The sequence below is a fragment of the Hemitrygon akajei genome, chromosome 7 (assembly GCF_048418815.1).
Source record: "Hemitrygon akajei chromosome 7, sHemAka1.3, whole genome shotgun sequence".
Taxonomy (NCBI): domain Eukaryota; kingdom Metazoa; phylum Chordata; class Chondrichthyes; order Myliobatiformes; family Dasyatidae; genus Hemitrygon; species Hemitrygon akajei.
In genome coordinates, this window is record NC_133130.1 from 168,045,952 (window position 1) to 168,059,185 (window position 13,234).

A 13,234-nucleotide genomic window follows, 5' to 3' on the forward strand; every position below is an offset into this window, starting at 1 on the left:
CATTGTTATTCATGAGAAACTTCAGCTCAAAGAGAAAACTAACACTGCCTGTGAAGCACTCCGAATGGGGAAGGGAAAGAAAGAGGGAAAATAATGTTTTTTTTTGGCTGGGATTTCGTACTGTTGTGATGCAGACAAATTACTGCCCAAATTGTCAAATATGCTAAATCAGTGCTGGGTAGAAGAATCCCCCTGCTACATAAATAAGAACATACAAAATAGGAGCAGGAGTAGGCAATCTGGCCTGTCAAGCCTGCTCTGCCATTCAATAAGATCATGGCTGATCTGGCCGTGGGCCCGTCTCCACCTACCTGCCTTTTCCCCATAAACCCTTAATTCTCTCACTGTGCAAAAATCTATCCAGCCTTGTCTTAAATATATTTACTGCTTCATTGGGCATAGAATTCCACAGATTCAGCACCCTTTGGGAAAAGCGGTTCTTGCTCATCTCCATCCTAAATCTACTCCTCTGAATCTTGAAGTTTGTCCCCTAGTTCAGGTCTCACTTATCAGTGTAAACAACTTTCCTGTCTCTATCTTATCTATCCCTTTCATAATCTGAATTTGAGGGAGTATAGTCCCAGGCGACTCAATTTCTCCTCATAGTCTAACCCCTCATCTCTGAAATCAACCTCGTAATCTCCTCTGCACCACCTCCAAAGCTAGTATATCCTTCCTTAAATAAGGAGACTACAACTGCACACAGCACTCCATGTGTGGCCTCACCAGTACCCTATACAGTTGCAGCATAACCTCCCTGCTGTTAAATTCAATCCCTCTCGCAATGAAGGCCAACATTCTATTTGCCTTCTTGATAGCCTGCTGCACCTGCAAACCAACCTTTTGTAATTCATGGACAAGCACTCCCAAGTCCTTCTGCACAGCAGCATGCTGCGTTTTTTTACCATTTAAATAATAATCTCCTCTTCCATTTTTCCTTCCAAAGTGGATGACCTCGCATTTACCAACATTGTTCTCCATCTGCCAGATCCTTGCCCACTCACTTAACCTATCTATATCTCTCTGAAGACTCTCCATTCTGCAACTGCTTAAATGAATGGCTTTCCACAGAGAAGGAAAACCTGAATTACAGGTCTTCACAGGAAAATTTGGTTTAGTTCAAGTGAGAAATAATGTGAATTGTGTGCAATTATTTTTTAGTTGTAACTTCTTGGTACTGCAAAATGCTAACCTTACAGTAGTTTCATATTTTATCAAATACCTTTTGCAGGCGTTAAATTCCTAAGAAGCCTTATTGAATGCATTCTAGTGATGATTTCTTGCAGAAAGAGTAGACCTGTCTTTGCAGTTAATTCTGTTTGTTAAATGGAAAAGCCTTTAAAATTAGCTTGTACTTTGAAAATTATTGTAATTATGCTGAAATAGCTAGTAAAAGCAGATATACTGAAGAATGAGAAGTGGAAGCTTTCCCCTAATATCAGCTGCCTTTACAGTAACGTGACATCTTGTTTTAATTCAACTTAGCTGACTCTTCAGACTCGAGTCCCTCTACGCCAATCCCAGATGAAGACAGCATCTTGTTCAGCAAACTCACATACTTGGGCTGCGCTTCAGTGAATGCTCCTCGAAGTGAGGTTGAAGCCCTGCGGATGATGTCCATCCTGCGGAGCCAGTGCCAAGTTCCTCTGGATGTGACCATCTCAGTACCGAATGTATCAGAAGGAATTGTGAGGTGAGAGTTGTCAGGGTTGTTCTGGCAATATATCATTTATAAAAAAATATATCTTTACTTTATTGGGCTACACCAGCACGGCTAGTTGAAAGGTGACCTACTTTGTGTACCTTAAGTGAATGTCATTGAAAGAATCTTTTGAACTTGAGAAACAATTTGACTGTACCATATGTTGACTGGTTACCAACACTCAGTGACGACATTGTTAGACATTCCCTGGACCTACTAAAGTGACCACTGAGTGTATCTTCAAGGTTTTCTGCTGCTGAAGCAAATCCGCTTCAAGGTTCAACGTGTTGTGCATTTGGAGATGCTATTCTGCATGCCACTGTCGTAATATGTGGTTGGTTGAGTTACTGTCGCATTCCTCTCAGCTTGATCCAATCTGGTCATTCACCTCTATCTCATTAGCGAGACATTTTACTCACTGAACTGCTGCTCACTGAATGTTTTTATTTTTCACACTATTCTTCCTAAATTCTAGAGACTTTTGTGTGTGAAAATCGCAGATCAGCAGTTTGTGAGATTCTCGAGCTACCCCGTCTGGCACCAACAATCACTCCACAGTCAAAGTCACTTAGATCACATTTCTTCCCCATTCTGATGTTTGGTCTGAACACTAACTGAACCTCTTGACCATGTCTGCATGCTTTGATGGATTGAATTACTGCTCCATAATTGACATTAGATATTTATATTAACAAGCAGGTGTACTTATTAATGTAGCCACTGAGTGTATATTGTACACATTTTCATGGTCATTTTGCTCCTATGCTGACTAGTGACCCAAGTTGTCCACAGTTAGGTTGGCTCTATGCCAGGCAGCAGTTTCACAACCATTATCATGCAATATGTGAACCATCTGGATCATGTGTCCTGTCGTCAATGATTATGATGGTAGTAATGAGAAGCCGGCATGTACTGGATGGCGGGGTGCTTAATGTAGAGTTGTAGAGTCGTAAAGAAGCACAACATGGGAACAGGCTCTTTGGCCCATCTAGTCCGTGCTGAACCATTTAAACAGCCTACTCCCATTGACCTGCACTGGGACTATAGCCCTCCATAACCCTACAATCCATATTCCCATCCAAACTTCTCTTAACCATTGATACTGAGCTCGCATGGACCACGTGCTGGAAGCTCGTTCCATCTTTTTGAGGCATGTCTTCAATTGCAGGGAGTCTAATGCCACGTTTTACAGTTTTGTTTTCCCTATGCAAGGCAGTGGTTTCTCCACAACTGTTACTATCTGACCTTTTAACAATCTGGATCATGGGCCCTGTTTGCAGTAATCATACCCGTTTACCCACAAGTTTCCAGGTCCCCAAGCCTCATGAACTAAGACAGACATGCCTTCTGCCTCATCATCCTCATCTCCATCACAAACACTGTTCTCATCTAGAATCACTGTACTGAGCTTTAGATATTTTCATTGGAATAAATTATGTTCTGCCCTGTGGGCACCGGTACCGCTGAGTTACCTGATAATGAGAACATTCATTTGATGCTTTGGAAGAATCCAAACTACAGCATATAACTAATGTTAAACCAGGGAAAATATAAAAACTCCTACCATTTGCTTTTTGAATGTAGGTCGAAGATGACAGACCTGCATTAAACTCTGATATTTTCCTTTAGAAAGGGAAATGAAATTTTCATAAAGCTTAATACTTTTTGCATGTTCTCTCTCCTTCTGCCCTGCTCCCTCCCTTCAGCCAAATTACTTGTGAAATGTTTAATTTCTTGACTTTATTTTCTGAAGAAGGATCCCACCCACCCTGCTCAGGGACTGTTTGTCCTACTCCCATCAGGAAGGACGCTATGTAGCATCCACACCAGGACCCCCAGACTCCAAACCAGTTACTTTCCCTGAGCAGCAAGACTCATCAACACCTCGTTACTTTCCCTGAGCAGCAAGACTCATCAACACCTCCCCCAGTAACCCACCGCTCCACACCCCCCAACCACCACTACTTTTATCACTTCCTGTCTGTCACCTTCTATACAGATCATCCTGTGCCTAGTGTCACTTTATGGACATACAATCAAGTCTACAAACCCCATTTCCAGAAAAGTTGGGATATTTTCCAAAATGCAATAAAAACAAAAATCTGTGACAGGTTAATTCACGTGAACCTTTATTTAACTGACAAAAGCACAAATGTAACACTTACCCAAAAGGCTGGTATATGTCTAGGGGAAAAGGAGATCCAGCCACACACCAACCCACCTCCCGTACACGCAGGTGCTGTGAGAATCGAGTTTATGCCTCGCGCCGCCCACAGTATCAACTTCACACCAAATACCGTTATGAAATACACTTTAAAGAGTTTACTAACATTAACTAAAGAAGTATTAGGCAATACAATATATATATATAAAGAAAAAAACAAAAGGCGCCAACTTATCGAAGTTCAGTCAGTGTAGTGCACATCGTAGGAGCTCAATCAACGAACCATCCAACCGCCACGTCGTCGCACCTGGGACCACCCCGGTGGTCTTACGAGCAGTCCAACTCTTCACACCAAAAGCCCGCGAAAACCCCTCCCCCAAGTTCCCAGCCTCACAAAACACAATAACATTCCCCATTGATTAACAAATGAATACAATTACCATATCAGCCATTCTAAAGCGAAACAACGGCGAGAGAAACACTTATCAGACAAAGAAGCATTCCTACTCGTAACAAACCAAAGAAGCCATTTTGAGTAACATACACAGGACATTGTACACAAAGAAAAGATTTTAATAAAAACACAAAATGCTGGCAAAACTCAGCAGGCCAGACAGCATCTATGGGAGGAGGTAAAGTTTTACTGACCAACTTAATTGTATTTTGTAAATATACACAAATTTAGAATTTGATGGCTGCAACACACTCAACAAAAGTTGGGACAGAGTTAAAGTAAGATTGAAAAGTGCACAGAATATTCAAGTAACACCAGTTTGGAAGACTCCACATTAAGCAGGCTAATTGGTAGCAGGTGAGGTATCATGACTGGGTATAAAAGTAGTGTCCATCAAAGGCTCAGTCTTTGCAAGCAAGGTTGGGTCGTGGCTCACCCCTTTGTGCCAAAATTCGTGAGAGAATTGTTAGTCAGTTCAAAAGGAACATTTCCCAACTCAAGATTGCAGAGAATTTAGGTCTTTCAACATCTACAGTACATAATATTGTGAAAAGATTCAGAGAATTCAGAGACATCTCAGTGCGTAAAGGGCAAGGTCGGAAACCACTGTTGAATGCGCGTGATCTTCGAGCCCTCAGGCGGCACTGCCTAAGAAACCGTCATGCTACTGTGACAATTATAGCCACCTGGGCTCGGGAGTATTTCAGAAAACCATTATCACTTAACACATTCCGTCGCTGCATCCAGAAATGCAACTTGAAACTGTATTACGCAAGGAGGAAGCCATACATCAACTCTATGCAGAAACGTCGGCGAGTTCTCTGGGCCCGAGCTCATCTCAGATGGACCGAAAGACTGTGGAACAGTGTGCTGTGGTCAGATGAGTCCACATCTCAGCTAGTTTTCGGAAAAAATGGGCGTCGAGTTCTCCGTGCCAAAGATGAAAACGACCATCCTGATTGTCATCAGTGAAAGGTGCAAAAGCCAGCATCTGTGATGGTATGGGGGTGCATCAGTGCCCATGGCATGGGTGAGTTGCATGTATGTGAAGGTACCATTGACTCTGAGGCGTATATTAGGATTTTAGAGAGACGTATGTTGCCATCAAGGTGACGTCTCTTCTCGGGACGTCCATGCTTATTTCAGCAGGACAATGCCAGACCACATTCTGCACGGGCTACAACAGCGTGGCTTTGTAGACACAGAGTGCGTGTGCTTGACTGGCCTGCTGCCAGTCCAGATCTATCTCCTATTGAAAATGTATGGAGCATCATGAAGAGGAGAATCAGACACGGAGAATCAGACACGGAGACCACGGACTGTTGAGCAGCTGAAGTCTTATATCTTATATCAAGCAAGAATTGGACAAAATTTCCAATTGCAAATCTACTACAATTAGTATCCTCAGTTCCAAAACGATTAAAAAGTGTTATTGAAAGGAAAGGTGATGTAACACAATGGTAAACATGCCTCTGTCCCAACTTTTGTTGAGTGTGTTGTAGCCATCAAATTCTAAATTTGTGTATATTTACAAAATACAATTAAGTTAGTCAGTAAAACTATTGAAAATCTTTTCTTAGTACTTTTGTCAGTTAAATAAAGGTTCACGTGAATTAACATATCACAGATTTTTGTTTTTATTGCATTTTGGAAAATATCCCAACTTTTCTGGAAATGGGGTTTGTATATATAGAAGCGATCTTATATATTTTGAGTTTTTTATTGTGTTCTTTATCTTATTTGTGTTTATTTTTTTTGCTGCATCAGATTTGGAATAACAATTATTTCATTGTCCTTTACACTTGTGTACTGGAAATGATATCAAACAATCTTAGATCTTAAAGTCATGTTGGATTGGAGTGCAGAGTATTATTTTCCTCGTATTTTTCTTGTAGTTTAACTTTTCTATGCTTGCTTGTATTTTTATATAATCACCATGAAATTGGTGCATTTTACAGTAATTGTGGTACAGTTGCTTGTTTTCTCTAGAAACCTCTCAGTTTTCAGTAGCAGATGTCATACTACTTGAATCTGGCTATTTTATAGGTTGATTGTTATCACTGGAATGTTGTCTGTAGTCTGAGTTTGAGACAACCATGACTGCTTTTTTTGGCATTGGGTAGCCTCCAACCTGATGGCATGCATATTGATTTCACCTTCTCATTTAAAAAAATCTCCTCCACCTCCCTCTTTTACTCCCAACTCTTGCGTCCTCTCATCTATGTATCACCACTCCCTGGGTCCCCTTCTTCCCTTTCTCCTACGGTCCACTCTTCTCTCCTGTCAGATTCCTCCTTCTCTAGCCCTTTAGCTTTCCTACCTACTTGGCACCTATCACCTTCTAACTATTCTCTTGCCCCCCCCCCCCCCCCCACTTCCCCCACCTTTTTATTCTGGTGTCTTCTTTCCTTTCCAGTCCTGAAGAAGGGTCATGACCTGAAATGTCAACTGTTTATTCATTTCCATAGACGCTGCCTGACCTGCTGAGTTCCTCCAGCATTTTGTGTGTGTTGCTTTTTCCTTTGTTTCTTTGTTCTCTCGGCTCCTCTTTGTTGGCTTTCCACTCTTAAAGCTCTTTGAAAAAAACATCTGTAAACAATGAGCTATATTTAAGTTATATTAAGCAATGCCTCATTTTTGACTTTCAAAGAAGCTTTGGATCAAAAAAGGTATCAGGATCCAACAGCAGTAAACTGGAAAGAGCAGCAGTGGAGTGCCTGGTCAGTTAATTTTGGCTCTGGGCGAGACCTATTGGGGTATAAAGAGCACTGAATAGGAGAGAGGAAGGACATCACTTGCTTTGATGTGTGGGTGGGACAGAATAGGGTAAATCTACATTATTAATAAGTGTAAGAATGGATCTCTTTGGGATATTAGTTTTTGTACATTCATTGAATAACATTGCTATCACAATAACTGACTTTTTTCTTCCCAGGTTGCTAGATCCACAAATACACACTGAAATAGCGAACTATCCAATCCACAAGATTCTGTTTTGTGTGCGAGGCCACGATGGCACTGCTGAGAGCGATTGCTTTGCTTTCACCGAAAGTCACTACAATGCTGAGATTTTCAGGATTCACGTCTTTCGATGTGAAATACAAGAAGCAGTGAGTCCTGCACTTTGACTACATGTTACAACTATGTTAGAGGTGACAAATGTTTGAAAGCAAATGCAAGATGCACTGCTGGGTTAAGATGTTCTTTATTTCTAGGTGCAAAATTGTATTTGGAGGGCGTTGTAGATTTCTGAACATAGTCATAGAACACCACAGCACAGAAACAGACCCTTCGTCCCATCTGGTCTGTACCGAACTGTTATTCTGCCCAGCAGCATGGGCCTGCACCCAGACCATAGCCCTCCATACCCCTCCCATCCATGTACCTATCCAAACTTCTAAGTGTTGAAATTGAATCCGAACCCTCCACTTTCGCTGGCAACCCACTCTATACTCACCACCCTCTGAGTGAAGAAGTTCCCCATGTTGCCCTTAAACTATTCACCTTTTACTCTTAATCTATAATATCTAGTTCTAGTCTCATCCTGCCTCAGTGGAAAAAGCCTGCTTGCATTTACCCTATCTATACCCATCATAATTTTATATACCTCTATCAAATCTCCCCTTATTTTCCTATGCTCCAGGGAATTAAGTCCTAACCTTTCCCGGTAACTCAGGTCCTCAAGTCCTGGCAAAGTCCTTGTAAGTTTTACAACATGTTGAAAAGGGAAAATAATGACCTCCATCTTTGTTGTTGCTATAAAATGTAGCCTAGATTTTATTATTACAAGAAAAAATAGAGTAGTGTGTGCATGTTTTAATGCCTGTGGTTATGATATAACCCAGATGCTACTTGCTGGACCTTCAACATTGCATTCCCTGCACTTCATACTTAGTAGTGGAATCACTTTATCTAATTCTTAAGGAAAGATTTGCGGAAGGATGAAAAATAATAAACAAAATTTTATAAAATATAAATTTAAACTGTTTGAAGTAAATTTATTATCGGAGTACATACAGTATATGTCACCATATACACCCCTGAGATTCATTTTCTTGTGGGCATACACAGTGAATCGAAGAAACATAATAGAAAGACCGCCCCCAGCAGGACTTCCAAGGAACCAGTGTGCTCAAGTGACAAAATGTGCAAACACAAAAGAGGAAAAATAATAACTAAATAAACCTAAAATGTAGAAGATGATATTGAGTCCTTGAAAGTTAGTCCATAGGTTGTGGGAAACTGTTCAATGATGGGGCGAGTGAAGTTACCCCTTCTGGTTCAAGAGCCTGATGGTGGAAGGGTAATTGTTTCTGAACCTGGTGGTGTGAGTCCTGAGCCTCCGGTACCACCTTCCTGAGGACAGCAGCGAGAAGAGAGGATGGCCTGGGGTCCCTGATAATGGATGCTGCTTTCATGTGACAGCGCTCCATGTAGATATGCTCAGTGGTGTGGAAGGTTTACCTGTGATGGATTGGGCCATATCCATTACTCCTTGTAGGATTTTCTGTTCAGGCCATTGGTGTTTCCACACTGGAAAGTTCTGAAATTTTGAGCAATTAAAATCAAAATGTCATCCAGCACTACAGCACAGAACTAGGCCTTTGACCCATCTGGTTTGTGCTGGCCTGGTCTTCTGCCTAGTCTCATTTGCCTACACCAAGACCATCACCTCATCCATACACCTCTTATCCAAACTTCTTTTAGATGTTGCAATTACACCACATCCACTACATCTGCTTGCAGCATGTTCCACATCTGCACAACTCATGAGTGATGGGTTTCCCCCTTGAATATTTCACCTTTCACCCTATAGATTTGTATATCTTTTACTGTATTTCTTTATTTTCTTTTAAATGTCATCAAGGAAATGAATCTCAGGGTGGTATATGGTGACATATACATACTTTGATGCTTGTCCTATTCTCACCCAATTTGAAGCAAAAAAAAAGCCTGCAGGCATTCATGCTACCTGTACCCTTTATAATTTTGTATACCATTATCAAATCTCTCCTCATCTTCTCTGCTCCAGTGAACTTTCTGTGAGCCTAGGTTGAAAATGTTGATACAGACTGTTGCGGTGGCTAACTTATTTCCTTACAATCCACACTTTAGGTAAGCCGTATACTATACAGCTTTGCCACCGCTTTCCGACGGTCTGCAAAACATACGCCGCTCTCAGCGAACCCACCAGCATTAACCCCAGACAGTGATATATTCATATTTACTGTCTCTTTGGAGATAAAAGAAGATGATGGTAAAGGATACTTCAGGTACTCAATGGAGCTTTTGTACTTTGCTTAAAGCCTTTTTGAGAAACTTGGTGTTTAAGGATTGCTTTCTGGTTGCAGATGGAACCTTGGACAGGTGTGGGTTGGTCTGTTTACCTTCGCTGTGGAAATGCACAGTGCCACTTGAACAGTCAGTTTCAAGTTCTTGCAAACAAAGAATGTGTGGCTTAAGTAGCAACTTCCTTGATGCAAGATGATAGTTAAATTTAGAATTAAATGTACAGTTTTAAATTGTTTGGAACTCTTTGTTTAAAATGGGTTTGAAATCAGATGACAATATAAAAAAACTGTAGATGCTGAAAATCTGAAATAAAACAAGAAGTGCCTGAAATATCAGCAGTCAGCAGCCAGCAGCATCTGTGAAGAGAGGAACAGTATAACATCTTAACACCCTTCACTCCGTCTTCAACTTTTCAAAAGTCTTTGATTTTATTTTTGAGATACAGTGAGGAACAGGACCAAAGAGTTGCACTGCACATCAACCCTCCTATTTAACCCTAGCCTAATCACAAGGTAATTAACCTACTAACTAGCACATCTTTAGACTGTGGGTGGATAGCAGAACACCTGGAGGAAACCCATGCGCTCACGGGAAGGATGTATAAACTTACTGAGGACGCCAGATTTGAACTCATAACTTCAACGCCCCAAGCTGTAATAGCTTTGCGCTCACCATCACACTACCATAGCGCCCCACGGTGTTTCTCGGCCCACAAAATGCTGCCTGACCTGGGTGTGCCCAGCAATTTTTTGCACTATGCTTGATACTAGTCTTCATTTCAGTGAGGGCGGAAGGAAAGTACGACATTGGTAGTCACAATGAATCACAAGCTGGGGAAGTCTGGTGGCTGGAGTCCTGGAGGTGGACTTTCCTGGGGTTGGAGGCCTGTCTGTGGGTGGGAGGGAGGACCAGGGCCTGTCTTGCTGTTATTCTGTTCTTGTTGCTTGTATTGTTCTGCTGAACATAGCGGGCATGTTATGTTGCTGCCAGAGTATGTGGTGACACCAGCACTTCGATAGGTAGTGTTAGTTGTTAATGTAAACAATGCATTTCACCGTATGTTTCAGTTACATGTGATAAATACATCTGAATCTGAATTAAGCTCTTCTGTCATGTTGAAAACAGGTTTAAATTTATAAACAAGGAAAATAAACTGTAGTATAAAATTGTACATGGAGTGTGGATATGTGCATGCATATCTGTGTGTGCATCATTTTGCCAGTGTCCTGGAGAAGGTTAATATCGTCTTTGAGCTTTATTCTTTTGGGGTGGGGGGGGGGCCACTGACACCAGAATTAGAATCAGAATCAGGTTTATTATCACCAGCATGTGATGTGAAATTTGTTAACTTAGCAGCAGCAGTTCAATACAGTACATAATCCAGCAGAGAAAAAAACCCAAGTAAATCAATTACAGTATAAGTACTGTATATTGAATAGATTTTATAAATGTGCCAAAACAGAAATACTGTATATTTTTTAAAAAGTGCGGTTATCTCCAAAGATTCAGTGCCCATTTAGGAATCAGATGGCAGAGGGGAAGTAACTGTTCCTGAGTCACTTGAGTGTGTGCCTTCAGGCTTCTGTACCTCCTACCTGATGGTAACAGTGAGAAAAGGGCGTGCTCTGGGTGCTGGAGGTCCTTAATAATGGACGCTGCCCTTCTGAGACACCGCTCCCTGAAGATGTCCTGGGTACTTTGTAGGCTAGTGCCCAAGATGGAGCTGACTAGATTTACAACCTTCTGCAGCTTCTTTTGGTCCTGTGTAGTGGCCCCTCCATACCAGACAGTAATGCAGCCTGTCAGAATGCTCTCCACGGTACAACTATAGAAGTTTTTGACTGTATTTGTTGACATGCCAAATCTTTTCAAACTCCTAATAAAGTATAGCCGCTGTCCTGCCTCCTTTATAACTACATCACAATGTTGGGACCAGGTTAGATCCTCAGATCTTGACACCCAGGAGCTTGAAGCTGCTTACTCACTCCACTTCTGATCCCTCTATGAGGATTGGTATGTGTTCCTTCGTCTTACCTTTCCTGAAGTCCACAGTCAGCTCTTTCTTCTTACTGACATTGATCGCCAGGTTGTTGCTGCGGCACCACTCCACTAGTTGGCATACCTCACTCCTGTACGCTCTCTCGTCACCACCTGAGATTCTACGAACAATGGTTGTATCGTCAGCAAATTTATAGATGGTATTTGAGCCATGCCTAGCCACACATGGCTTGTGTGTAGTAACTCCCTGTGAGCTACAGTACCTTCAGATACAGTTGTCTTTGGAAATTGGGTGAATTACTGGAAGACGGGTGTTTATTCTCATTCCCCCGTGACCATGGAAAACTTCAGGAAGGGGGTGAAGATTGATGTACAGTCTAAAAGGTGCTTGTCCATTCTGGTTAACTGCAGTTTGCCAGGCCAATGCCTGTTAATCAGATGATTTTATTCCCCATCAGTATCCCCACTTCTATTTTTTTTCAATAGTTTCAGTCATTCCATTTAATGTCAGAGAAATGTATGCAATACATATCCTGAAATTTTTGTTCTTTGCAGACATCCACGAAAACAGAAGAGTGCCCCAAAGAATGTTAGAACCCCAAAGAACCCACACTGCCCCCCAAGCACAAGCAACAGCAAAGCAACAACCTTCCCATCCCCCACTTCCACCAAAAAAAGCATCAGCACCCTCTCACCCATCAAGCAAGCAATAGCAAAGCCCCTAAGAAAGACCATGATCTGTAGTGCAATAAATTTTAATTGTTCTCCTAACGATTCGACATATCACAGGCTATCTCTGTCCCTAATAAAGGGAAAGAGAGGTGTCTCCCTTCTACAGCAAGAGGTGAGGCATAACAGGGTGGTAAATCTGTGGCATCGCCTCCACCCTCCCCCCGAGTTCAACGAGAGAGAGAGAGAGAGAGAGAGAGAGAGAGAGAGAACTGTTCATTTACAAGATGCCTTTTTAGAGTAGTTCATGGTTGAGCCCACTAGCGGATCAGCTATCTGTATTAGGTGTTGTGTAATGAACTAGAGCTTAAGGTAGAAGAACCCTTGGGGCAAGTGATCATAATATGATGGAATTCATCCTGAAATTTGAGAAGGAAAAGCTAAAGTCTGATGTATCAGTATTACACTAGAGCGAAGGGAATTACAGGGGCATGAGAGAGGAGTCAGCTAGAATTGATTGGAAATAAAGCACTGGCAGGGATGATGGCAGAGCAGAAATGGCTGGAATTTCTAGAAGCAATTCGGAAGTCGCAGGATATACACATCCCAAAGAGGAAACTTATTCTAAAGGAAAGATAGCACAACTGTGGCTAATGAGAGAAATCCAAACCAACGTAAAAGGCAAAGAGATGGCATATAATAGAGCAAAAATTAGTGGGAAGTTAGATGATTGGGAAGCTTTTAAAAACCCACCAGAAAGCAACTAAAAAGTTATTAAGTTAAAGATGGAATACAGAAGTAAACTAGCCAATAATATTAAAGAGGTACCAAAAAGATTTTGGATCAGTGCAATTTGGTTAAAAGTACATTTTTCATTTTGCCACGACAGTGGTCTATTTCCTAGGGTCGAAATGTCTAATATCAGAGGTTATATATTTAAGGTGAGAGGTGGTAA

At 41.6% G+C, this 13,234-nt stretch overlaps 1 protein-coding gene across 3 annotated transcripts in view; it reads left to right on the forward strand.

Moving 5' to 3' along the window:
- The window catches only part of rabgap1 (RAB GTPase activating protein 1), a 242,797-nt gene that overhangs the window by 55,834 nt on the left and 173,729 nt on the right, over positions 1 to 13,234 (forward strand). For all 3 annotated transcript variants that reach the window (XM_073052552.1, XM_073052553.1, XM_073052554.1), the window contains 3 exons: positions 1,486 to 1,693; positions 7,256 to 7,430; positions 9,436 to 9,593. In XM_073052552.1, coding sequence (XP_072908653.1) covers positions 1,486 to 1,693; positions 7,256 to 7,430; positions 9,436 to 9,593 — 541 coding nt within the window. The remainder of the gene's footprint in view (positions 1 to 1,485; positions 1,694 to 7,255; positions 7,431 to 9,435; positions 9,594 to 13,234) is intronic.